This window comes from Salmo salar, chromosome 09 (assembly GCF_965601325.2).
Source record: "Salmo salar chromosome 09, fSalSal1, whole genome shotgun sequence".
NCBI lineage: Eukaryota > Metazoa > Chordata > Actinopteri > Salmoniformes > Salmonidae > Salmo > Salmo salar.
In genome coordinates, this window is record NC_138299.1 from 84,361,331 (window position 1) to 84,388,126 (window position 26,796).

At 43.5% G+C, this 26,796-nt stretch overlaps 1 protein-coding gene across 1 annotated transcript in view; it reads right to left on the minus strand.

Moving 5' to 3' along the window:
* Window positions 1-913: 913 nt before the first annotated feature.
* Window positions 914-26,796, minus strand: part of LOC106611959 (AF4/FMR2 family member 2-like) — a 336,588-nt gene continuing 310,705 nt past the window's right edge. The window contains exons 11-22 of the mRNA XM_014212678.3: window positions 24,175-24,334; window positions 21,984-23,102; window positions 21,714-21,829; window positions 19,484-19,742; window positions 18,868-19,004; window positions 17,593-17,656; window positions 16,113-16,249; window positions 15,205-15,276; window positions 13,901-13,994; window positions 13,399-13,448; window positions 5,996-6,210; window positions 914-4,217 (exon numbers count right to left, since the gene is read on the minus strand). Coding sequence (XP_014068153.1) covers window positions 4,096-4,217; window positions 5,996-6,210; window positions 13,399-13,448; window positions 13,901-13,994; window positions 15,205-15,276; window positions 16,113-16,249; window positions 17,593-17,656; window positions 18,868-19,004; window positions 19,484-19,742; window positions 21,714-21,829; window positions 21,984-23,102; window positions 24,175-24,334 — 2,545 coding nt within the window. The 3' untranslated portion in view covers window positions 914-4,095. The remainder of the gene's footprint in view (window positions 4,218-5,995; window positions 6,211-13,398; window positions 13,449-13,900; window positions 13,995-15,204; window positions 15,277-16,112; window positions 16,250-17,592; window positions 17,657-18,867; window positions 19,005-19,483; window positions 19,743-21,713; window positions 21,830-21,983; window positions 23,103-24,174; window positions 24,335-26,796) is intronic.

A 26,796-nucleotide genomic window follows, 5' to 3' on the forward strand; every position in this document is an offset into this window, starting at 1 on the left:
CAAAAATAATACATTATGATTAATAAGAACATGATAAATATACAACAATTTGTAACACAATACTATTGTGTTGATAGAGTGTCAGATTTCTTCTAGGTGTAAATTGCTAAGGAGTTTGATAGCATAAATGGTAGGTTTTGACGTCTGCCTTGCCGACACCCCCCCTCACCATAGTTTCTACCTTAGATGAGCTTGATTTGTCTGCATTGGAATTAAATAAAGCGAACGGAGGAAAACATCCTCTGAACATGAACACTGTAAGTCTTATTGATCCTGCTCTTAAGTAGTGCCTGATAGTGACAAATACTGTTCAGGCTTTGAACTGACAACACAGCAAGGTGAGCAGAACTCCATAATACATCTACTATAGCTAGGATACATCTTTGTGTTTACTCTGCAATGCTTAAAAGATTTGTGGGCTATTTTCAATAACATTTCTCTAGAAGTATTCATTTTAAAATGAAAATTCCTGTATTCATAAAATCTATCTATGAAATATCAACATTTGTAGCAGCAATATATTATCAAGCCAACTAGGGACTCATTTAATGAGTAATTCCTTCCTGATATGTCATCATCACCACCTGGTTATACCAAGCTGAGGACTAGGTCACACCATACATTGGCTTGGTAACACTGCCAGTCCAGATGGCACCTCATTCAACATTTCACAATTTCCATGTTTTAGACATAAAACCGTATATTTGAAACAAAAACAGATCATGTTCTCTCCGGTGGATATAAGCCAATTTAATTCAGCCTTTCCTCATTGTGGAATGAATAGAAGACATTAGCTGCTCCTCGTCAGTGCCAGACAGGGACTTAGTTTGGAGCTGGTTGTTTATATCAGACGATGGATTAGGGAGAGAGGGGGAGAAGGGAGAGAGAGAGAGAGAAAGAGAGGGATGAGAGAGAGAGAGAGAGAGAGAGAGAGAGAGAGAGAGAGAGAGAGAGAGAGAGAGAGAGAGAGAGAGAAAGAGAGGGAGAGAGAACAGGATACCAGTGCTACTTTGTGCTGTTGACTAGCTGCCAAAGGGCCCCAGATTTTCCTGACAGAATGGCCTGTCTCTAGTGCCAACAGGAACAGCTGGGAAAAACCACTGGAAATGTACAAACTGCTTTCCTCATAAAAGCAAAGACAGTTGGCTACTTTGGACTGGAGGAGAAAATGTGATCATTTGCATAAAAAAATAATGCACACACTTCATTTTCCTCAACTCTGACTGATAGTTATGAGATCACAAGTTGTCACAAAAGGCTAAATGAAAAATGACCTTCAGATACAGTACAAAGAAGTTATTAAGTTGTTAGGTTGTCTTTCAGATTTTTCTATCCATTTCGTTACAGTAGGACTGGTGTAAATATTGCTATTACCACATGGTGTGGTACCCTACATCTTTAAAATAGATTTGGAATTGACTGAGCACGGTTACGATTACCATGTAGGCTACTGCACTGATCCATAAAATAACACTGAATGACATGAACCCTAAATAAGACAGTTAATGGATCAACATTAAGTGATTTTTTTTAAATCCAGTTTAACGTTTTGTTTTGTCTGTAATTTGTTCAGTCTTTTCTTAGGAAATTCCAAAACGCTTAATTTGGCTTAATGACCTAAAATCAATAGATACAAATTCCAAACTTCTTATAGGGATCACCATTCTTACTTCTAAATGTCAGAAACACTGAATGTGATTTAAGAGCATTTCTCAGTTCTTAGTAACAAGATAATGAACACAATTAGTGCTATCATCCAGCTATTGCTGTAAATGGCTTGGAGTGTTAACCTATTGATTATAGGTAATTACAGTAAGTCACGTTAAGCATTTTCATGTTTAAGCGTTTCTGAATATCCCGTTCACTATCCTCAAAACAGTACCGGAGTTAGAAATTTGATACATGTAAGTCACACATTTGCAATTTTAAAGCCAAACCTGGTATCATAACTGCCAGTAAAAAGTACATGAATAAATTGTGGTTTTATGAAAAAATCTAATATACCAACATGGTATGGAAAAATTCTTTAGATTCATTCTTGTTCTTAAATATAGACTCTTAATAATTTCCACTGGATACGGAGGCACTTTGTTTTATCATAGTGAAAATCATACTTCACACACATCCTCATTGTCTCTCATACACATTTAACCATAGAGATATGGTCTACTCCAATAAACTGTATGGACTGTGCTAGAGAGAGAGAGAGAGAGAGAGAGAGAGAGTGAGAGAGAGAGGCATGGACACCCAGCAATAGAGAATCCATCCCCCAAAATCATCTCTGCACAGTGCAACACACACTTCCCTACAGTTCATTCTCTCACATCACATCCACATAAATACCAAAAACAAAACAACCATCATATTTCCTCCTTAGGAAAACTGCCTGCATCTCATATAGACGGCTTACAGTATGTCCATCAAGCCACGTTTAAATATACGTACAATCAAATGTACAACTATGCACAGAACACATAAGAAGTGTTACTATGGATTGTTCTTCAACAGTCTACACCTCTCTGTGGACAACTGAACAAACATTGTGATATACAGCAGTCATCGTAGACAGTGAAAAGATCATGTACGTACATATCTTCTGACGTGCTAATGGACTCATTCTGGTGTTTACTGTTTGTGGTGGTGTTGTAACAGTGAATGGATGATTCATATTTATTTAAAGGCCCAGTGCAGTCAAAATGTGATTTTCTGGTGTTTTATACATATTTCCACACTATGAGGTTGGAAAAATACTTTGAAATTGTAAAAATTATAATAATGCCCTTTTAGCCTGTTTTGGTGGGATGGAGTTTTGGCCTTCCATGGGGAGATCACCAGATGGTAAATTAGTTAATAGACCAATAAGAAAGAGAGTTCCAAACCTCTCTGCCAATAACAGCTAATTTTCAGTTTTCCCCTCCGCAGACCTCCCGCAGTCCTAGCTAAATTTTTGCTTGAGAAATTAGTCTTTGCTAAGAAGCTATTTTTATTTATTTTTGACCATTTTAATTGAAAACAATAACAGTAAAGTACTTAATTGTTATCTAGAAATGATTTGATATTGCGATAAAAATGGCTGCATTAGACCTTTGAACACAGTCTCAGGTGGTGTAACACTTCATGTCTTCCCCGTTGCCTTCGTTGCCTTAGACCCATGGAAAATGTGTGCTGGTTTGGAATAAATCCGGCCTCTTATTACTGTAGTTAACCAAACAAACACAAAGACACCACCAACCTCTGGGGCTGAAAGACACAATCCTCATCTGCTGTAGTAGACACAATGTTATTATGCAAATCCCTCAAAACCAGAGAAATTGCTTGTGGTGGCAGATTGAATTTGATTATTCATTGTTCATTTCCAATAAGCAACAAGTAATCGAATCATTTTGAATGATTTGTTGTTCCAATGGTACTAAAGGGTAGGCTAACTGTTGCTGTATGTATTATCTGACATGAGACGGAGGTCTTGAGGACCATAAATCAACGGTCAGATAGTAGTAGAGAGAGACACTTATTCAACTGGCTTCTGTCAGTCAGTTCATCAAGGCATCGACAGAAACTAAACATGTGAAGAGTTGAAAGCACTTATAAATTCCTGATCCATATTCCTGTTGGAATGGAGCTGTGAACTGAACAACGCTCCCAGTGTTCTAAGAGGCCCTCAGGGGTGGTCAGATCAAAACAAACAACAGGGAAATCAAAGGGCTCTGTCGGGCAGAAAACCACCAAAACAGCACAGATCCTTCGCCTCTAGTGGCACGCTTTGGAGACACTCCACAGGTCTTTGGTGGGACTTCCCTCTCATTCGCTTTGGGGCTTGGATAGTGGGACTTTTCCCCCACATCCATTGGAAATGTCAACCTTGTACGGAGGGAGCAGAGATACAGACTGTGTAGTAGAGCAGATGATGACCTCTGACCTCAGAGAGGTGACATGGAGCGGGGCTTGCTGGCTGGCAGTGTGGTGGGGGTCCATTGGGGTGTTATCAGATGGCTGGAGACTGGGGGATGGTGGGCGTTGCTGGCTGGTAGAGGTAGTGATGGAGGTGTGAGACAGACAGACAGAGAGGCAGACAGTTTAGTTCCAGTTCCCGCAGCACTATAACAAGTGGGCCTCTATCCGTAGCCAGTGCAGTCCTTGACGTATGTAGCGTACAAGTTCTATCATGCTGCTGTGTTGGCTCAATGGTTCCATCATTGAGTCCAGCTCCTGAAAGAACTCTGTGGAAGAAGGTGAAGAGGAGAGAGTGAGTGTTTAGGTGTGTGTGTGTGTGTACAAGGCAAAGAATGACAGACGTAATAGGTGTAATAGCAAAATGAAGGCCCTGTTTTCTATTCCTCTTTTCCCTCTCTCCGAACCTCTCTTACCCTCTCCGAACATCTCTTCCCCTCTCCGAACCTCTCTTACCCTCTCCGAACCTCTCTTCTCTCCCTCCTAACCTCTCTTGCCTCCCTCCTAATCTCTCTTTCCTTCCTCCGAACCTCTCTTACCCTCTCCGAAACTCTCTTACCCTCTCCGAACCTCTCTTCTCTCCCTCCTAACCTCTCTTGCCTCTCTCATAACCTCTCTTTCCTCCTTCCTAACCTCTCTTCCCTCGCTTCCCTCACTCCTAACCTCTCTTCCATCTCTTCCCTCCCCCATAAAGGCTCATCCCTCTCTTCACCTCCCTCCAAACCTCTCTTTCATTCCTTCTAACCCCTCTTCCCTCCCTCCTAACCTCTCTTTCCTTCCTCCTAACCTCTCTTTCCTCACTCCTAACCTCTATTCCCTCCCTCCTAACCTCACTTGCCTCCTTCCTAACCTGTCTTCCCTCTCTTCCCTCCCTCCTAACCTCTCTTCCCCCCCTAATCTCTCTTGCCTCCCTTCTAGCCTTTCTTGCCTCACTCCTAACCTCTCTACCATCTTTCTCCTCCCTCATAACCTCTCTTTCTCTTTACCCTTCATAATCTCTCTTTCCACCCTCCTAACCTCTCTTTCCTCCCTCCTAACAACTCTTCCCTCTCTTCCCTCCCTCCTAACCTCTCTTCCCTCCCTCCTAACCTCTCTTTCCACCCTCCTAACATCTCTTCCCTCCCTCCTAGCATCTCTTCACTCCCTTCTAACCTCTCTTCCCTCCCTCCTAACCTCTCTTAACTCCCTTTTATCCTCTCTTCCCTCCCTCCTATCCTCTCTTCCCTCGCTCCTAACCTCTCTTCCTCCTTCCTAATAAACAGTGATTGAGTGCTGGAACGACTTAATCCTAAAAGTAACAGCTCTGGTGATCAGTATGTGCTGAAAGGCCCACCTAGGCCTTATGGTGTCATAACTGGGTGATTCTTGTCTCATTTTCACCAAAGACACCATCCAACAGGCTCTAATTGAGCTCATTATGAGTGTCGACAGAGAGGAGGAGAGGTGTAGGGAGGATCAACTTCTAATGGATACTTCTGAGGCTGCGAGAGTGAGTTCTTGCCTCACACAACCACGTAACCTGCCCCTTTAATCAGCTATGCTCAGGAAATGACAGAGACACGACACATCAAACCCTCCATACACAGTCAAGGGGGGTGTCCTCCATATCTTTGCTGGTCTCTCTCTAGTTTGTACATTCACTCACTAATGACAGTAAATGGGTCAAGGCTTAGGGCTCCTTTATTCTCCATATCGCCACAAAAGAATACAGAACACATCAGTCCATATTGAGGCCATCCTGAGGGTGATGAAAGAATCTGACTGGGCTTGGTACCTAACCAATAGGAATAATTAGTCATATATAATTACTGTATGCAAGGTAGATGAATGGGAATACATATTAACACAAATCTATGATATGATAACAAAAGCGTAATGGATGTTGTATGTAACTATTACTGCTACATCAGCTACAGTTACCACCCTACCCAGTATCTACAGCATCATTTATTCTACTAATGTACAAAATCTGCCATTTCTGCCATCTCCTATACAAACATCCTGTTGTAAAACAGAGAGACTGTGTCCAGTCTCCAGTCTCCAGTACCTTGGCTCTCTGTGGCCAACTTTTCTGCTGTGTCCCAGTGCTCGTAGCTCCGGAGAATGTTGTTGGTGATGTTGATGTGGCTGGCGGCCATCTGGTGGATGCGCTGGGGGATGGCCACATTGCCGGAGGCCCCGGAGCCCGCATGGCCCGTACTGCTGCTGCCCCAACTGACTGGGGAGAGACTCAGAGACAGGGGCGACGGGGTGCCTGTGTTCCTGGGAAGACAGAGACACAATACAGGGGTCAGGGGTTAGAGGTTGGAAGTGAAAGGTCAGGGCACCACCACAGAGATGATAGTGTACTGTATAACCACTGGAAACCATGGATTTTGGTATCCTGGGCAAAACAGCTACTTACAGAAACGAAGAAAAAAGATAGTGGAGAGACATTGGGGGTAAGGGGGGAGGTGCAACTCAATATTAGGAAGGTGTTCATATTGTTTTGTACACTCAGAGATTAAAGTTAATTATACATACAAAGAGTAAAGTACTTTATATATACAGAGAGTAAAGTGAATTATATATACAGGGAGTAAAGTGAATTACAGTGCATTTGGAAAGTATTCAGACCCCTTGACTTTTTCCACATTTTGTTACGTTACAGCCTTATTCTAAAATGGATACAAATATGTTTTTTCCTCATCAATCTACATGCAATACCCAATAATGACAAAGTAAAAACAGCTTTTTACAAATGTTCGCACATTTATATATTTTTTAAACAGAAATACCTTATTTACATAAGTATTCAGACCCTTTGCTATGAGACTTGAAATTGAGCTCAGGTGCATCCTGTTTCCATTGATCATCCTTCAGATGTTTCTACAACTTGATTGGAGTCCACCTGTGGTAAATTCAATTAATTGGACATGGTTTGGAAAGGCACACACCTGTCTATATGAGGTTGACAGTTCATGTCAGAGGAAAAACCAAGCCATGAGGTGAAAGGAATTTTCCGTAGAGCTCTGAGACAGGATCGTTGTCACGTCCTGATCAGCAGAGGGAGTAGTGGTGTAGTATTTTGGTCAGGACGTGGCAGAAGAAGTCTGTATGTGTTGTCTAGTATGTCTGTTTCTGTGTTAGTCTTGTGACTCCTGATCAGGAACAGCTGGGGATCGTTGTTCCTGATTGGGAGTCATATATTTAGGAGTATGTTTGTCACTTGGGTTTGTGGGTGGTTGTGCTAACACTGCTAGTCTTTTGTTGGTACGTAGCCTGTTAGCCTGTCGTGAGTTCATTTTTATTGTTTTCCTGTGTATACTTTGCTTTAATTTATTATTCTTTTAATTAAAAGATGAGTATCCACATTCCGTCTGCAGTTTGGTCCATACAACACGGCTTCAACTATTATGACAATCGTGTCGAGGCACAGATCTGGGGAAGGGTACCAAAAAATTCTGCAGCTTTGAAGGTCCCAAAGAACACAGTGGCCTCCATCATTCTTATATGGAATAAGTTTGGAACCACCAAGACTTTTCCTAGAGCTGGCCGCCTGGCCAAACTGAGCAATCGGGGAGAAAGACCTTTGTCAGGGAGGTGACCAAGAACCCAATGGTCACTCTGACAGAAATCCAGAGTTCCTTTGTGGAGTTGGGAGAAACTTCCAAAAAGACAACAATCTCTGCAGCACTTCACCTATCAGGCCTTTATGGTAGAGTGGCCAGACGAGGCTCATAGCAAAGGGTCTGACAACTTATGTAAATAAGGTATTTCTGTTTTTATTTTTATCCATTTTAGGCTGTAATGTAGCAAAATGTTATAAAAGTCAAGGGGTATGAACACGTTCTGAAGACACTGTATATACAGAGAGTAAAGTGAATTATACACTGCTCAAAAAAATAAAGGGAACACTAAAATAACACATCCTAGATCTGAATGAATGAAATAATCTTATTAAATACTTTTTTCTTTACATAGTTGAATGTGCTGACAACAAAATCACACAAAAATAATCAATGGAAATCCAATTTATCAACCCATGGAGGTCTGGATTTGGAGTCACACTCAAAATTAAAGTGGAAAACCACACTACAGGCTGATCCAACTTTGATGTAATGTCCTTAAAACAAGTCAAAATGAGGCTCAGTAGTGTGTGTGGCCTCCACGTGCCTGTATGACCTCCCGACAACGCCTGGGCATGCTCCTGATGAGGTGGCGGATGGTCTCCTGAGGGATCTCCTCCCAGACCTGGACTAAAGCATCCGCCAACTCCTGGACAATCTGTGGTGCAACGTGGCGTTGGTGGATGGAGCGAGACATGATGTCCCAGATGTGCTCAATTGGATTCAGGTCTGGGGAACGGGCGGGCCAGTCCATAGCATCAATGCCTTCCTCTTGCAGGAACTGCTGACACACTCCAGCCACATGAGGTCTAGCATTGTCTTGCATTAGGAGGAACCCAGGGCCAACCGCACCAGCATATGGTCTCACAAGGGGTCTGAGGATCTCATCTCGGTACCTAATGGCAGTCAGGCTACCTCTGGCGAGCACATGGAGGGCCGTGCGGCCCCCCAAAAGAAATGACACCCCACACCATGACTGACCCACCGCCAAACCGGTCATGCTGGAGGATGTTGCAGGCAGCAGAACGTTCTCCACGGCGTCTCCAGACTCTGTCACGTCTGTCACATGTGCTCAGTGTGAACCTGCTTTCATCTGTGAAGAGCACAGGGCGCCAGTGGCGAATTTGCCAATCTTGGTGTTCTCTGGCAAATGCCAAACGTCCTGCACGGTGTTGGGCTGTAAGCACAACCCCCACCTGTGGACGTCGGGCCCTCATACCACCCTCATGGAGTCTGTTTCTGACCGTTTGAGCAGACACATGCACATTTGTGGCCTGCTGGAGGTCATTTTGCAGGGCTCTGGCAGTGCTCCTCCTGCTCCTCCTTGCACAAAGGCGGAGGTAGCGGTCCTGCTGCTGGGTTGTTGCCCTCCTACGGCCTCCTCCACGTCTCCTGATGTACTGGCCTGTCTCCTGGTAGCGCCTCCATGCTCTGGACACTACGCTGACAGACACAGCAAACCTTCTTGCCACAGCTCGCATTGATGTGCCATCCTTTACGAGCTGCACTACCTGAGCCACTTGTGTGGGTTGTAGACTCCGTCTCATGCTACCACTAGAGTGAAAGCACCGCCAGCATTCAAAAGTGACCAAAACATCAGCCAGGAAGCATAGGAACTGAGAAGTGGTCTGTGGTCACCACCTGCAGAACCACTCCTTTATTGGGGGTGTCTTGCTAATTGCCTATAATTTCCACCTGTTGTCTATTCCATTTGCACAACAGCATGTGAAATTTATTGTCAATCAGTGTTGCTTCCTAAGTGGACAGTTTGATTTCACAGAAGTGTGATTGACTTGGAGTTACATTGTGTTGTTGAAGTGTTCCCTTTACTTTTTTGAGCAGTGTATATACAGATACAGGGAGTAAAGTCAATTATATATACAGTTGAAGTCAGAAGTTTACATACACTTAGGTTGGAGTCATTAAAACTCGTTTTTCAACCACTGCACAAATTTCTTGTTAACAAACTATAGTTTTGGGAAGTCGGTTAGGACATAGACTTTGCGCATTAAACAAGTAATTTTTCCAACAATTGTTTACAGACGGATTATTTCACTTATAATTCACTGTATCACAATTCCAGTGGGTCAGAAGTTTCCATACACTAAGTTGACTGTGCCTTTAAACAGCTTGGAAAATTCCAGAAAATTATGTCATGGCTTTAGAAGATTCTGATAGGCTAATTGACAACATTTGAGTCAATCGGAGGTGTACCTGTGGATGTATTTCAAGGCCTACCTTCAAACCCAGTGCCTCTTTGCTTGACATCATGGGAAAATCAAAAGAAATCAGCCAAGACCTCAGAAAAAAAATTGTAGACCTCCACAAGTCTGGTTCATCCTTGGGAGCAATTCCCAAACGCCTGAAGGTACCACGTTCATCTGTACAAACAATAGTACGCAAGTATAAACACCATGGGATCACACAGCTGTCCTACCGCTCAGGAAGGAGACACGTTCTGTCTCCTAGAGATGAACGTACTTTGGTGCGAAAAGTGCAAATCAATCCCAGAACAACAGCAAAAGACCTTGTGAAGATGCTGGTGAAAACAGGTACAAAAGTATCTATATTCACAGTAAAACGAGTCCTATATCGACATAAACTGAAAGGCCGCTCAGCAAGGAAGAAGCCACTGCTCCAAAACCGCCATAAAAAAAGCCAGAGTACGGTTTGCAACTGCACATGGGGACAAAGATCGTACTTTTTGGAGAAATGTCCTCTGGTCTGATGAAACAAAAATAGAACTGTTTGGCCATAATGACCATCGTTATGTTTGGAGGAAAAAGGGGGAGGCTTGCAAGCCAAAGAACACCATCCCAACCGTGAAGCACGGGGGTGGCAGCATCATGTTGTGGGGGTGCTTTGCTGCAGGAGGGACTGGTGCACTTCACAAAATAGATGGCATCAGGGGGACGGGAAATTATGTGGATATATTGAAGCAATATCTCAAGACATCAATCAGGAAGTTAAAGCTTGGTCGCAAATGGGTCTTCCAAATGAACAATGACCCAAGCATACTTCCAAAGTTGTGGCAAAATGGCTTAAGGACAACAAAGTCAAGGTATTGGAGTGGCCATCACAAATCCCTGACCTCAAGTCTACAGAAAATGTGTGGGCAGAATTGAAAAGGCGTGTGCGAGCAAGGAGGCCTACAAATCTGACTCAGTTACACCAGCTCTGTCAGGAGGAATGGGCCAAAATTCACCCAACTTATTGTGGGAAGCTTGTGGAAGGCTACCCGAATCGTTTGACCCATGTTAAACAATTTAAAGGCAATGCTACCAAATACTAATTGAGTGTATGTAAACTTCTGACCCACTGGTAATGTGATGAAAGAAATAGAAGCTGAAATAAATAATTCCCTCTACTATTATTCTGACATTTCACATTCTTAAAATAAAGAGATGATCCTAACTGGCCTAATACAGGGAATTTTTTCTTGGATTAAATGTCAGGAATTGTGAAAAACTGAGTTTAAATGTATTTGGCTAAGGTGTATGTAAACTTCCGACTTCAACTGTATAGGGAGTTAAGTGAATTATACATACAGGGAGTAAAGTGAAGCATGGAGGAGGAGGTGTGATGATGTGGGGGTGCGTTTTCAAACATTCATGAAGGAGTTCCCACATATTCTGAGCACTTTTTAGCTGCTTTTCCTTCACTCCGTGGTTCAACTCATCCTAAACCACCTCAGTTGGGTTTAGGTCGGGTGATTGTGGAGGCCAGGTCATCTGATGCAGCACTCCATCACTCTCCTTCTTGGTCAAATTGCCCTCACACAGCATGGATGTGTGTTTTTTAGGTCATTGTCCTTTTGAAAAACAAAGTCCCACTAAGTGCAAACCAGATGGGATGGTGTATCGCTGCCGAATACTGTGGTATTCATGCTGGTTAAGTGTACCTTGAGTTCTAAATAAATAACAGACAGTCACCAGCAAAGCACCCCCACACCATCACACCTCCTCCTCCATGCTTTACGGTGGGAAATACACATGCAGAGATCATCCGTTCACCCACACCGCGTCTCACAAAGACTTGGTGGTTAGAACCAAAAATCTCCAATTTGGACTCCAGACCAAAGGACAGATTTCCTACGGTCTAATGTCCATTACGCGTGTTTCTTGGCCCAAGCAGGACTGTTCTTCTTATTGGTGTCCTTTAGTATTGGTGTCCTTTACCACTCTCCTTCAGGCTTAACCACTGTCCCCCAGGCTTAGCCACTATCATTCAGGCTTTGCCATTGTCCGTCAGGCTTAACCACTGTCCATCAAGCTTAACCACAGTCCTTCAGGCTTAACCACTGTCCTTTAGGCTTAACCACTGTCCCCCAGGCTTAGCCACTGTCATTCAGGCTTTGCCACTGTCCGTCAAGCTTAACCACTGTCCGTCAAGCTTAACCACTGTCCGTCAGGCTGTACCACTCTCCGTCAGGCTTAACCATTCTCCGCCAGGCGTAACCACTGTCCGTCAGGCTTAACCACTCTCTGTCAAGCTTAACCACTGTCTGTCAGGCTTAACCACTCTCCGCCAGGCTTAACCAATCTCCGTCATGTTTAACCACTGTCCCTCAGGCTTAACTACTGTCTGTCAGGCTTAACTTCTGTCCGTCAGGCTTAATCACTAATACTGATTTGATTTTGTATTATCGGCAAACTAGGGCTTATCTCGGCTTGACAATCATGGCTTGATTTTCTGTCAGCCGGCTTGGGACATCAATCAGAGGACATATTCATCAGTCTTTTAGTGCCAAACCCAAACAATCAAGCTCCAGGTCCTGTAATTCAGCACTAAATTGAAAGGCGCTCCCCCCGTGAAGTTAAATTATGATGCTCTGTCAACAGCTTGCCTCTCTCGGCTCCCTTTCTAATAGTTTGAGGCTTTTGCTGAAATAAACAAACCCTTGAAGGTGAAAAAAAACAATAAGGAAAAAAGATTCATGATTGTCAAGGACAGAACAAACAAACTGTGGGAAAGGCCAGAGCAGAGTGTAATCTAATGTTGATTACAGTCCGCAGGTAGCGGAGCTGAGACGGGATTAAAAAGGCCAGTTGGTGGCTAATGTGACCATGGTGAACTGGAGGAGGCTGCAGGAGCCCTAGGAGCCAGTTGGATCTGAGGCTAATTACTTCTGACAGCGCCTCTCACAGCAGAATAGCAGAAGCTGGTCAGTGCTTTGGCTGAGGGCTAGATCCCAGCCCTGGAAAAGACAGGCTCAAGGGAGCTCACAGTCACACACAGAGGATAGTTCATCGCCAACTGCCAGACACACTGACGAACCCCACAGTAGCCCCATGGTATCCCCACAGTAGCTCCTCGGTAGCTCCACTGTAGCTTCACGGTAGCTCCCCAGTAGCCTCAGGGTAGCCTCACCGTAGCCCCACGGTAGCCCCACGGTAGCTTAACGGTAGCCCCATTGTAGCCCCACGGTAGCTTCACTGTAGCCCCACGGTAGCCCCACGGTAGCTTCACTGTAGCCCCACGGTAGCTTCACTGTAACCCCATGGTAGCTCCACGGTAGCTTCACGGTAGCCCCACTGTAGGCTGCGAGCCCAAACCCAAACACACAGGGTGGATCAGTTAGGTTCAGTTGCCATGGTATATGCAGAAGAACAGTGAAGCAGTGAGCTCATCCCACCAGTGTGATGTGCTGAAAGCTGGAAGTCACATTGACAGAGGCTCTGTCTGTCATGACCTTTGTCTGAACAAAGCAGTCAGCATCTGAGAGGGTTAGCTTGTTGCTTGGCCAGGAGTGGGCACATACATTGTTCTGCTCAGGGAGATATCTGGTATAAAGAATGCATTCTAATGCAACATTAGATGACTGAGGTGAAATGTTACTCACTTTCCATTGGCTCCCCATGGCGAAGGTACTTGGGAACTTTTAGCCGAGTTCTGGAATGGAAGAGGTTTGTGAGAACAGGACATTTGGCAGCACCACTATACAAACACTTTGCACAGCTTAGAAAAGCTATCACAGCAATACAAACAGCGTCTCTAGAATAATATGCAACTTAATTAATTAAAACAGGCTTATGCACTAATGTATGTAGATAATTGATACACATAGTTTGCACACTAACCGCGAAAAAAGTGTGTTTTTTAATGACCACCATGCAAAGCTAATGACTACACGCAACTCAACACAAATATAAATTCAATTTATAAATGTTAATTAGCTGTACGTGTTCTACAGCTATCACTCTTTTTATTCATAGAAGTTAGAATTAGAGTTAGAATTTGGAGTTAGAATTAAAGTTAGAATTTGGAGTAAGAACTAGAGTAAGAATTTGGAGTAAGAATTAGAGTAAGAATTAGAGTTAGAAGTTAGAATTAGAGTTAGTTACCTTGAAATACTCCATCAGGGAACGGGAATACTTTACTGCATGGTCCTTCTTTAGTTTGAACATTCTCAAGTACAGGAGGGATAAACAGCGATTGCTATGGAGATAAGAGCATAATAGCATTCCATTAAATACGGGACCTACAGTAATACAGTATATCTGGTATTGGCAACATAACAGTCTGTGTATCAATTACAGACATTAAGCATTCAACACAAATCATCAAATAAATAACTAAGGAAAATGTGTTTTCTAACACATTAACTTGACATATCCATGATGCATGAATATTTCATATTGTTGTTATCAAATCTACCTCTCTAATTGCTTAGAAAATAAAAGCTAGAAAGCAGAGGCAATAGTCAGACACCAGATGCTTTGGACATATGCACCACCCCATGACATGACACCAACACTCTGGCATTAATAAGCCATTACCACACTATACTTCCTAGTTTCTCCCAATCTAAACCACATCAGCATGTTCTTACACATACACACACACACACACACACACACACACACACACACACACACACACACACACACACACACACACACACACACACACACACACACACACACACACACACACACACACACACACACACACACACACACACACACACACACTTTTGTCAAATATTTGAATATAATCCCTAACGATGTCTGAACGGTTTACTAACACAGGAATTATGACCTGGGAGTCTCACTCCTACTCTCATCACTGTCTACACTGCTATGACTGAGAGCCTAACCATAACATTCTAGCCATAACATTCTAATTCTAACCATTCCATTCTAAACATTCCATTCTAACCATAACATTCTAATTCTAACCATGACATTCTAACCATGACATTCTACTCAGATTATACAATCAATATGACAGGCAGCATATAGTCTCCCTTCATCTCCCCTGTAGCAGTGTGGTTAGTATACTGTATATGTTCATAGGCTGTTGCTAGCCGCCAGGAAATCTTTCATTATCCCTAATAGCTTAATGAAATACAAGAATAATGATCCACTTTAAGCTGATTAAGTGCTTTAGCAGTGTTTTAAAGCTCCCTTCAAGATATATCCGATTGTCGGGGAGGGATGGCTGAGTGGAGATTTAAATAGTGTTTGAGCGAAGCGGCGGATTTAGCATCTAACGGGTTTGGAAGCCAGCTGGATTTTCTTAAATCAACCCAAGCGCCCACACAGGCTAGAGATCCTTGTCTGTCATCACACCCATCAGAGGAATGATGGGTTTCCTTCAACCACACATAGGTTCACATCAGAAACTATATCAAGGGAAAACTCACCACAATACAGCTAATTTCTTCTCGGCTACTGTTGCTGAGTGACTTGTAAAGTTCTTTAACCTCATGGCATATCTTCAAAAGCAGAAAAGACAAAAACATAAATCAATTAATGAATTAATTTCAGTTCAAATAACAAAAAGAGAGGATGACTCAATGTCCATAAAGCCAGGGGAGCATCCATAAAGCCAGGGGAGCATCCATAAAGCCAGGGGAGCATCCATAAAGCCAGGGGAGCATCCATAATACTAGGGGAGCATCCATAAAGCCAGGGGAGCATCCATAAAGCCAGGGGAACATCCATAAAGCCAGGGGAACATCCATAAAGCCAGGGGAACATCCATAAAGCCAGGGGAGCATTCATAAATGGGGTGGCAGGTAGCCTAGTGGTTAGCGCATTGGGACAGTAACCGAAAGGTTGCTAGATCAAATCCCCGAGCTGCCAAGGTAAAAAAATCTGTCGTTCTGCCCCTCAACAAGGCAGTTAACCCACTGTTCCTACGCCATCATTGTAAATAAGAATTTGTTCTTAACTGACTTGCCTAGTTAAATAAAGGTTAAATAAAAAAATTAATAAAGCCAGGGGAGCATCCATAAAGCCAGGGGAGCATTCATAGAACTGCCGGCCTTGTGTCATTTTCTCTGTCTAATCGTTTTTGAAGAAAATATTTCAATCAACGGTGCATGAATCCCTGAGTCATATAAGGAGTTACAAGGTCCATCTATTTTCATTTTCACTGCCATTAATAAAATGAGGTCCGCTAATTGCCTTGACTTGACTGGCTTGACTGCCTTGACTGGAGCAGCGCTGGATATAATGATGCTAATTTTCACTGAGGGCAGGTGGGGATTGCTGGCCTGACTGTCGGTGGGAGGCAGGGAGGGAGGGACACATTGGTAGGGACACAAACCTGATGAGTTCAACTGTCTCAGAATACATAGTGTATGGAGACTTGGCCTCCAGCGGGTCCCGTTCCATGGCGTTGCCACATTCTATGAACGACAGCGCCCCATCAGCGTAGTTAACAGCTTTGCCATACTTCTCCATCTGTGAAGAAACGACGGAGACATCGAATCTGATCCACATTAGTCACAACACTACAAGGCCACAAAATATTCTCCTCACATGAATTCTTTTCCAAACCCTCAGAGTTGTTGTGAAAACAGGTATTAAGCTGATTTAATCAGAAGCCTCAGAGTTCTTGTGAAAACAGATATTAAGCTGATTTAATCATAAGGAAAAATAACAATGCTATATTAATGTTCGGGAAACAGAACATTCTTTTGATCTTCTTCAATTTTCTCGAATATGTTACTAAAAATACAAACTCACAAAGACCCAAAACACAAAACCAAAGAGCCTATGACAAATAAGAAGCATAATGACTCATGAGCACACAAGTGTAAAATAAAATATATTTACACACCACTCTCCACTGAAAGCACCTCTCAAGCAGGTTCTTTCCATTTCAAGTAAGCCCCTTTTTACCACATACTGACCGGGCTGGTGAAAGATTCATTACAGCTCAACGATTACAGTCATGTAACAAGGGCAATCAATTCCCTTCATTTTGTATTCATGGATGACTTTACCTCGCAGATCAGATTTATGGCCAAGTGGATGTAACTTCCGATAAAGGACAATGTCTGGGAAGATAATTGCTGGAATCCAATTATTAGGGCACTCTGAGTGTGTTGGTAAATCACGTCCGCCGCCTGGGCTCAAGGCCCTCTTTGAGGACATTGAAGAGGTGTGAAAGAGACAGATACCACAGCCTCACTTCAAAAAGGCTACAGATCTCCACAAGGGCTCTCCTCTGTACAGCATTCTTCAGCTAGGAGCAGTGTCTGTCTGTCTGTCTGTCTGTCTGTCTGTCTGTCTGTCTGTCTGTCTGTCTGTCTGTCTGTCTGTCTGTCTGTCTGTCTGTCTGTCTGTCTGTCTGTCTGTCTGTCTGTCTGTCTGTCTGTCTGTCTGTCTGTCTGTCTGTCTGTCTGTCTGTCTGTCTGTCTGTTATTAAGACCAGTGTCTGTCTGTTATTAAGACCAGTGTCTGTTATTAAGACCAGTGTCTGTCTGTTAAGACCAGTGTCTGTCTGACTGTTATTTAGTGCTATGCAGCAGGAATACTTCTTCTCTAATTGGCTGAGTCAGACATGCTGCTTGCTAATTGCACATTGGCATGTGTTTGTAAATGGTATTATCACATTGGTCTCTGTAGCTATTTATATTTGTGATGTCATGTAACTGACTAAAACAGGGTATGTTTATTGCCTGGCTCAGACAATGTCAAATGTAAGGAGTTTAGTATGTGTAATATATTCTCTACCAAAGTAAATGCTGTATTAACTGTTTTTAATACATTTTGAGGTGGCTAATAAAACAGCAGCTTACCAGTGCATCTGCTTTGTGCTTCAGTTTCTTGGCTTCCTGCATGTAGTAGTCTGCAGTGTGAACTCTGTGGAGAACATTGAGAATATGTCAGTCATGTCAGTTATGTTGGAAATATAAATCTGTTTGCTGTTGTGTGACTGCCTGGATTGCTTAAGGGTAATGTTGTCCTCCAAATGCTGAATATGTTTCATTTTGAATGATCAATATAGAGGAACTCGACTTTGTAATCACATCCCACACATACGTCAACTTCCCTGGGTTCTGTTCTGTTCCATTTTAATCATGTTTGAGACTTAAATTAGTACATACATCATGTCATTCAATCTGTCAGTACATCATGTCATTCAATCTGTCAGTACATCATGTCATTCAATCTGTCAGTACATCATGTCATTCAATCTGTCAGTACATCATGTCATTCAGTCTGTCAGTACATCATGTCATTCAATCTGTCAGTACATCATGTCATTCAATCTGTCAGTACATCATGTCATTCAGTCTGTCAGTACATCATGTCATTCATTCTGTCAGTACATCATGTCATTCAGTCTGTCAGTACATCATGTCATTCAATCTGTCAGTACATCATGTCATTCAGTCTGTCAGTACATCATGTCATTCAGTCTGTCAGTACATCATGTCAATCTGTCAGTACATCATGTCATTCAATCTGTCAGTACATCATGTCAATCTGTCAGTACATCATGTCATTCAATCTGTCAGTACATCATGTAATTCAGTCTGTCAGTACATCATGTCATTCAATCTGTCAGTACATCATGTCATTCAATCTGTCAGTACATCATGTCATTCAGTCTGTCAGTACATCATGTCATTCATTCTGTCAGTACATCATGTCATTCAGTCTGTCAGTACATCATGTCATTCAATCTGTCAGTACATCATGTCATTCAATCTGTCAGTGCATTATGTCATTCAATCTGTCAGTGCATTATGTCATTCTGTCAGTACATCATGTCATTCAATCTGTCAGTACATCATGTCATTCAATCTGTCAGTGCATTATGTCATTCTGTCAGTACATCATGTCATTCAATCTGTCAGTGCATCATGTCATTCAATCTGTCAGTGCATTATGTCATTCTGTCAGTACATCATGTCATTCAATCTGTCAGTGCATCATGTCATTCAATCTGTCAGTGCATTATGTCATTCAATCTGTCAGTACATCATGTCAATCTGTCAGCACATCAGAGACAAAAAACACAATATGTGTTTTTGGAGTGTTTGGAGAAGTTAGTTAGTCATACGTACTTGTTATTGAACGTTAGCTTCGGTCTTCTTGGCTCCATGTGGTCCATGGACAGAGATGAGGGGTTGGACCAAAGGTCGGAATCAGACTGACCGTTGCCATGGAAACTGCCAGATGGTTTGCTGTGGGTATCTTCCTCCTGTGAGATGGAGGGGTCAATTAAAATGCTAATTAGCATCCAGCAGTAAGTCTAATAATACTGTAAGGATTCACCTTGGTGATTTGGGCTGCCGTTACATTGTCACCATGGTGTACCTCTTTCTGTCCTGGCTTTCAACATATTCAACCACTTCCCTCTCTTCAAGGCTGTTTAGAACTCCTTTCAAAGGGTAATTAGATTAGATTTGCAAAAACACAGGAAATAGTGGTAGAAGCCTGGAGCAGAGAAATAATCTGCAGCAACAGCACCGTCTTCCAACTTCTCTGCACAATGAATTGTAGATGGAACGTTCTCTTAGCAAATGGAGTGGACGCAAAAGTATCACACTTTAAAATAATAGTTTAAACCATCCATTTTAAAAATGTTGCTCGGTAATTGATGATGATAGCAATACAAAAGTAATAAATACCATTTTACTGTATAATAACGCCGAAGAACAACAGCTTGCCCCTACTTACACTGCTTGTCTTGGAATGTGAGAAGAATTTGCTCTCTCCTTTGCTGAGGTGCTTGTGAGAAGAAGATGAGGATGAGGAGGAGGAGAAGGGGGGCAGAGAGCAGCTGAGGGTGGGTAGTAATAAGGCGCCGCTAGCGCTGCCCTCCTGGCTGAAGGAGGAACACTCGCTGGTCCTGCGCTGGCGGACGGGGGGCTCGTCGGAGAGCGGCGACAGCAGGGGAGGCAGCAGCTCTCTCTTCCTGGGCTGTTTCCTCAGAGAACTGGGATTAGACAAATACAGAAACATTTATGAACGCTGTATTGCTTATGAAGTGTTATGACATCCTTATGTAGGTCCCTTTCAAAGTGTTACTAAAACAGACATAAGAGAAGAACAATACTTGGCCTGCCCCCCCCCCCCCCCCCCCCCCCCCCACAATATAAACATAATTTTAATCCGCATGTCTGCATATTTCAAGACATGACATATGGGGGTGTAGTGAGGTACCAATGGGCTGTAAAATTATTTTCTTATCACTCATCTTGAAAAAACATATACTTAAAAACTAGGAAGTCAATCAATCCGCCATCCTTAATACAATGAAAAAAATCGAATGATTTGTTATTGAAATAGCATGGGTGACTGAGAAAAACAAATTGGTTCAATTTAAGGCCATGTGGCAAACATTAATGCAGGCACTAGGGATGGGTTTGTGACAGGCGGGTCTGGACAGATGAGATGTAGTCATTGTTTGTATGTGTCTGTACGTTGTCGGTAAGTATGTATTCGTTGGTTTTGTTCTTTGGAATAATAAAAAAGAACGAAAAGGAGTATATCAATGATATTTAATATCATTTAAACATATCCTTTTGGCGTGGTTTAAAACCATAAAACCGTTTCATTTTTCCACATTATTCTTTCAGTGCCTGACCCTCTAAGGAGGCAGCCTAGAAATTGGACTAGAAATAGGACTAGAAATAGCCCTGTATTGCACTGACGGGTCAGAATATTGATTGATCAGGCAGTGGAACGGCAGTTTGTTGAGACAGAAAGCACTTAGATTCACAGTCCTTCTAATATCCACTCATGCTCCAGAAACCTGGCCCCTCAGAGGGGAACCCAGCGGACTGCAGTCTGGATCCATGTGAGTGGGTTCTCGGTATAGCTGTGTGTGTGTGTGTGCCCACGTGGGGCTTCTATTAACAATAACATTTTCTCAATTTCTCAATGTTAACAGATAAGAGACAGGTAAGGAAGTTGCCGTTTCCTCAAAGTCACTATTGAGTTTTAAAACCAGCAAGAATGTAAAGTAGTAGCGAGAAACCTCGCCTCCCTCCCACAGCTACTATATTTTTCACATTGTTTGCAACAACAGATTATTTTCGCCCCCTTTCCCTAAACTCATGGGGATTTTATATATGAGAAAAAAAATGCTTAGCTGGCGCAAGAGCGCCTAAAGCAGTAACGGGGGAAACGCAGTCAGAAAACCTCATTAGGATTATGTTGCTCAGGTTATTTGTCAACAGCAGCATATTTCGTCTTGTTTCACAGGCCTGAAAAAGAGCAGAACCCTGGTCGGTTTAACGGAATTAAAACGCATCTTTACACTCCAATCTGATTAAAAGGCTTTGAGATTGTCTAAATTCAATTGATTTAAAGGCTTCAGCCCAGACCAAAGGGTTCAATATTTCTGCACTAGATACCCGTGGCAGCTCATATATCATAGCGTTGGGTAATCATATTAAATATATGTAGTGATTAGTGGTAAAGCTCAGCTAGTGGACACTCCATCCTCCGGACTCACTACACTCGACCCCCCGACCCTTGTCACCAGCGTCCCTTTGATGAGCAGTAGGTCTCCGCAGCGCTAATTAAATATCTAAAATTAGCTTTGGCGCCCTTGTCGGTGTCATGTTACCTTAATGCTGTAGGACACAGGACACAGCAAAGAGCTAGCAGCAGCTAAGGGTATACCATACTAGAAACATCACTGCTCCTGTACTTCCCAGCATCCTCTCTGAGGAGGATCTACACTGGTTGGACGTAGCTATTCACAACACATACAGTACTACCACCCATCAGAGAAAAACAACAGCCTATAAGTACACTGTGGACATCCATAATGAATGTGTACATCCCTGTAACCATTTACTGTACATAACAGGATGCTCTACACATTCCTTTTCTCATCCAGTAACCATAGTGATGAGTTAAGTAAGTACTGCACTGTGAGCAGTTCGGAGACACTTACTCTTTTGTGCTAATGTTCTTGTGGTTGTGAATGGGTGAGATGCACGGGGGAAGAAGCATGGAGTCTTTCTCCAACCGTAACTTCTTGCTCCCGCCGACAGCGTTACAATGGTCCGACTGAAGAACACACACACAAACAGCACAGTCAGCATTGAACATACTATCAGCACTTTCTCACTGCTCCTCCATGGACACACTCCAACCACTATGCTACAAACCAATACCAGTTAGTACCTAGAGAGAAAAAGAGTGAGAAAGGTTCTGCACTTGCCTTGTGTTTCCTCTTGGCCTTGCTAGGGGGTTTCTCAACAGGGGTAGACTGTTGACTGGCGGGGGACTGGCGTCTGTGCTTGGTGCTGGGTTCCCAGTGTTCCTGGGGCTCAACCTTCACAGGAGGGGGCTCAGGGGGGTCCTGTCCTGGGATTCTAGACAGGAAGCTCAGCTCGATCTTCACCCACAGTGACTTGATGTCCTCAAAGTCCCTGAGAGGGGACAGCAGTTCGTTCTGGATGATGGGGACAGGGGACAAGAGGGGGTCTTCCATTAAGCCCCCAACCACACCAGAGTCTGGGATAGAGATGGAAGTGCTGCAGGTGCTGGTAAGGCTACTGACACTCAGGATATTGCTGTTGCAGTCCTTGGCTGCTTTGAGAGTCTGCAGGCTGCTGGGACCTGGGCAGGGAGGGTTAGGGACCTTGATCAGATCCTCTGGTTCAGAGTGGCACTCAGACGACGAAGACTCCGTCTCGATGAACTCCTTGGACTTGGGGAGGATCTTGCTGGGCCCCCTGTGCTTCTTCTTGTCCAGGACTGGGGCTGGGGGAGGATGAGCTGGAGTAGAAGTAGTGATAGTGGTGGTGCGAGGTTCCTTCCTAGGGGCAGCTTTCCCACTGGTGCCCTTGGTCCTGGACTTGGGCGGCTCCAGAAGAGGCGGAGGCTCCTTCTCCTTAGGGGTAGTGCTGATGGAGGGGTTGATGGGCTTGGACCAGGAGCTGTGTTCTTCCAGGCTGGATGAGCACTCCACTTTCTTTGGCTGCTTCTTTCCAATGCTGCGTCTGGCTGGGGCCGGCTCCACCACCGCTGCTGGGGACTTTGAACTCTTGCCCTCTGAGACCTTTGGTCCAGTCTTGGGCTTGGCCTTCTCTCGGATGGGGCTGAGGAGGGCCCGTTCCTTGGCGTCGGTCTGGGCCAGCAGGACAGTGGGCCCAGGCTTGCTCTTTCCTGGGACCAGGTCCTGGCTCCCAGGGGCCTGCTGGCTGTGGTCAGGCTGGGAGCTGCAGAGCCCATGGCTCTCTCTCTCTGGCTGGGTACTGATAAGTGCTTTGTTGTGTGGGGTCACTTTGTTTAGCCACTTATCCAGCTGCCATTTGTTTGTTGATGGAGGTTCAGGCTGTGTGAGAACAAAATAAGTAGAAAGGACAAAGAATATACAGTTAGATAGATCCACGTTTGGTTTGATAGTAGACTACATAGCTTCATAAAACACAGTGTTGACTCATGAAAGTAAAATGTGATAATTCAATTGTCTCTTCAGAGTTATATGCTATCAAACCACCGAGCCAATGTCCTGATGAAGAGACCATTAAAATAGACTCTCAGAAACTCATGAATGACTGAGTAGTGCTCCCATATTGTCCTTGTGCTAGTCTCCAATCATGCCATCTCACATCGTTTGTTTTGTACCATTATGCCCCACGACAAGTAGAAGTGTTTCATATGAAATCATAAATACTGTCCTGAATGATCGAAATGATAGCAAATCATTCGGAAAGGAAGTGTTGGAAATGAATTGACTAAGGAATTAAAACCACTGAGTAAAAAACAGGGCATAACACATACTTTCCCTTTCACTCTTCCTCTCTGAAAGGCCTAGCCTTTAAATCCCATCTTACATGGCTTCCGGAAAACTCCTGTGTTTTTTGTAAAACATCAGTGGAGCGCACTTTGAGAGGGAATGAGACATCCTTAACGACAGACAGGCCCGTTTCCTGGCCCACCTGGCTGTTCCCATTCCCTGGTGGACAGGAAGTCATATGGCCTGTAGAGGGCGCCCTAATGCACTGTGGTAAATATTTACCCGGGTCTAACACTCAGTGCTCCTTTGTGGAATACTACTCTGCCTGGCACTTGAGCTGCTTAAGCTGCCATGCAAGTCTCAAAGTCATTTTACTACCATCAACTGCAACAACCGGGAAAGAGGGAAAGTTGCTACTAAGTCGGCTAGATTAATCCTATCAAAATAATAGTGATATTAGAGTAGATGGGGGGTTTTCATCCCTGGATCAAAATGTTGTACTAGTGGTATTAGTGTAATATAGTGTGTTTCTGTAGCCTAAAATAATAGGATAAATGTTTTTCCCTATGGTATAACACTGGTTGAGTATTGGTTGATAGCACAGTAAAAAAAAATCTGACTGTCCCGGTTGGTTGGTACAATACAGTAAGGAATGATTGTGTTATACCTCTGGGGTGGCGGTCCGGGAGGCCCTGTTACACTCGCTGTCACTGGAGCTGCTCTCGCTGTCTGAATCCGACTCGGAGCTGCTCTCTGATTCACTGGAGCTGGCCGAGGCGCCGCTAGAGTGGCCTGGGTCACTGGTCCGAGACGTGGCCACAGGGATGCTGGGTAGGAGAGATTGAGAGAAAGAACGAGAGAGAAGAATGAGAGAGAGATAGAGAGAAAGAGAGAAAACATAGAGAAGGACATAGAGAGAAAAAAAGTATATATTTTTGTATAGATAAACATTTACTGTGTGATAGACAAAGCTTTACTGTAGCCTCATGTTCCAGCAGCACTACCTAGCCCTCTGTGACCCCGGACTGATCTCATTCCACTGGCGTGTGTGACTAATGCACTGATGCGCTGTGACGCAGATTTCTTTTGTGTCATCATTTTGCTAAGAGCAGCCTTGTGCTCTGCCTCATGTTCGGCGCCAGCCACACGCCCGGCCTTGTGCTCTCTCTGCTCAGCACTCAGCGCCGTGGCGCTGGCTCGCTCAGCAGTAACACAGAGTTGGACGAGATGAGTCCGCCTGTCATTGACATGACTCCCAGATCCACACAGCCTGAAGACAGCTGGAGACAGCCCCATCAATCACACAGCATCTCTCTCTCTCTCTCTCTCTCTCTCTCTCTCTCTCTCTCTCTCTCTCTCTCTCTCTCCCTCTCTCTCTCAACAAGGCAAACTGTTATTAAGAGAATAATGCATCTGACATCTGATTATCAATTTCATGAAATACAACATATACAGTGGCAAGAAAAAGTATGTGAACCCTTTGGAATTACCTGGATTTATGAATAAATTGGTCATAAAATTCGACCTGATCTTCATACAAGTCACAACAATAGACAAACATAGTCTGCTTAAACTAATAACACACACACAATTATACGTTGTCATGTTTTTATTGAACACACCGTGTAAACATTAACAGTGCAGGGTGTAAAAAGTATGTGAACCCTTGGATTTAATAACTGGTTGACCCTCCTTTGGCAGCATTAACCTCAACCAAACGTTTTCTGTTGTTGCGTATCAGACCTGCACAACGGTCAGGAGGAATTTTGGACCGTTCCTCTTTACAAAACTGTTTCAGTTCAGCAATATTCTTGGGATGTCTGGTGTGAACTGCTCTCTTGAGGTCATGCCACAGCATCTCAATCGGGTTGAGGGCAGGACTCTGACTGGGCCACTCCAGAAGTATTTTCTTCTGTTGAAGTCATTCTGTTGTTGATTTACTTCTGTGTTTTGGGTTGTTGTCCTGTTGCATCACCCAACTTCTGTTGAGATTCAATTGATGGACAGATAGCCTTACATTCTCCTGCAAAATGTCTTGATAAACATGGGAATTCATTTTTCCATCAATGATAGCAAGCTGTCCAGGCCCTGAGGCAGCAAAGCAGCCCCAAACTATGATGCTCCCTCAACCATATTTTACAGTTGGGATGAGGTTTAGATGTTGGTGTGCTGTGCCATTTTTTCTCCATACATAGTGTTGAGTGTTCCATCCATCCAAACAACTCAACTTTAGTTTCATCAGTCCACAGAGCTACTGGAACATATCCTGGAACATCCAGGTGATCTTTCACAAACTTCAGACGTGCAGCAATGTTTTTTTTGGACAGCAGTGGCTTCTTCCGTGGTGTCCTCCCATGAACACCATTCTTGTTTACTGTTTTACATATCGTAGACTCGTCAACAGAGATGTTACCATGTTCCAGATATTTCTGTAAGTCTTTAGCTGACACTCTAGGATTCTTCTTAACCTCATTGGGCATTCTGCACTGTGCTCTTGCAGTCATCTTTGCAGGACGGCCACTCCTAGGGAGAGTAGCAACAGTGCTGAACTTTCTCAATTTATAGACAATGTGTCTTACCGTGGACTGATGAACATTATGGCTTTTAGAGATACTTTTGTAACCCTTTCCAGCTTTATGCAAGTCAACAATTCTTAATCTTAGGTCTTCTGAGATCTCTTTGTTCGAGGAATGGTTCACATCAGGCAATGCTTCATGTGAATAGCAAACTCAGATTTTGTCAGTGTTTTTTATATTACAGGGCGACTCTAACCAACATCTCCAATCTCGTCTCATTGATTGGACTTCAGGTTAGCTGAGTCCTGACTCCAATTAGCTTTAGGACAAGTCATTAGCCTTGGGGTTCACATACTTTTTCCAACCTACACTGTGAATGTTTAAATTATGTATTCAATATAGACAAGAAAAATACAATAATTGGTGTGTTGTTTGTTTCAGGACACTGTTTGTCTATTGTTGTGACTTAGAGGAAGATCAGATCAAATTAGAAATCCAAGTAATTCCAAAAGGTTCTCATACCTTTTCTTGCAACTGTAACTGCAGAACAAAGGAAATTGACATCATGCTTTATAATAAGCTATTTATTCTCCCTATTGAAAGTGTCAACACTAGACTAGCTGAAGAAGATGTTGCAGGGGCGTATGGTACTGTGGGCCTGCTGGAGAAGGTAACAGCTCTAGCGGTTGATGATAAATGCCTTCAGGAGGCCGTTTGCTTTCTCACCACCTATGTACTTAATATTCCACACTCTTTCAACTCTCTGTCATGCT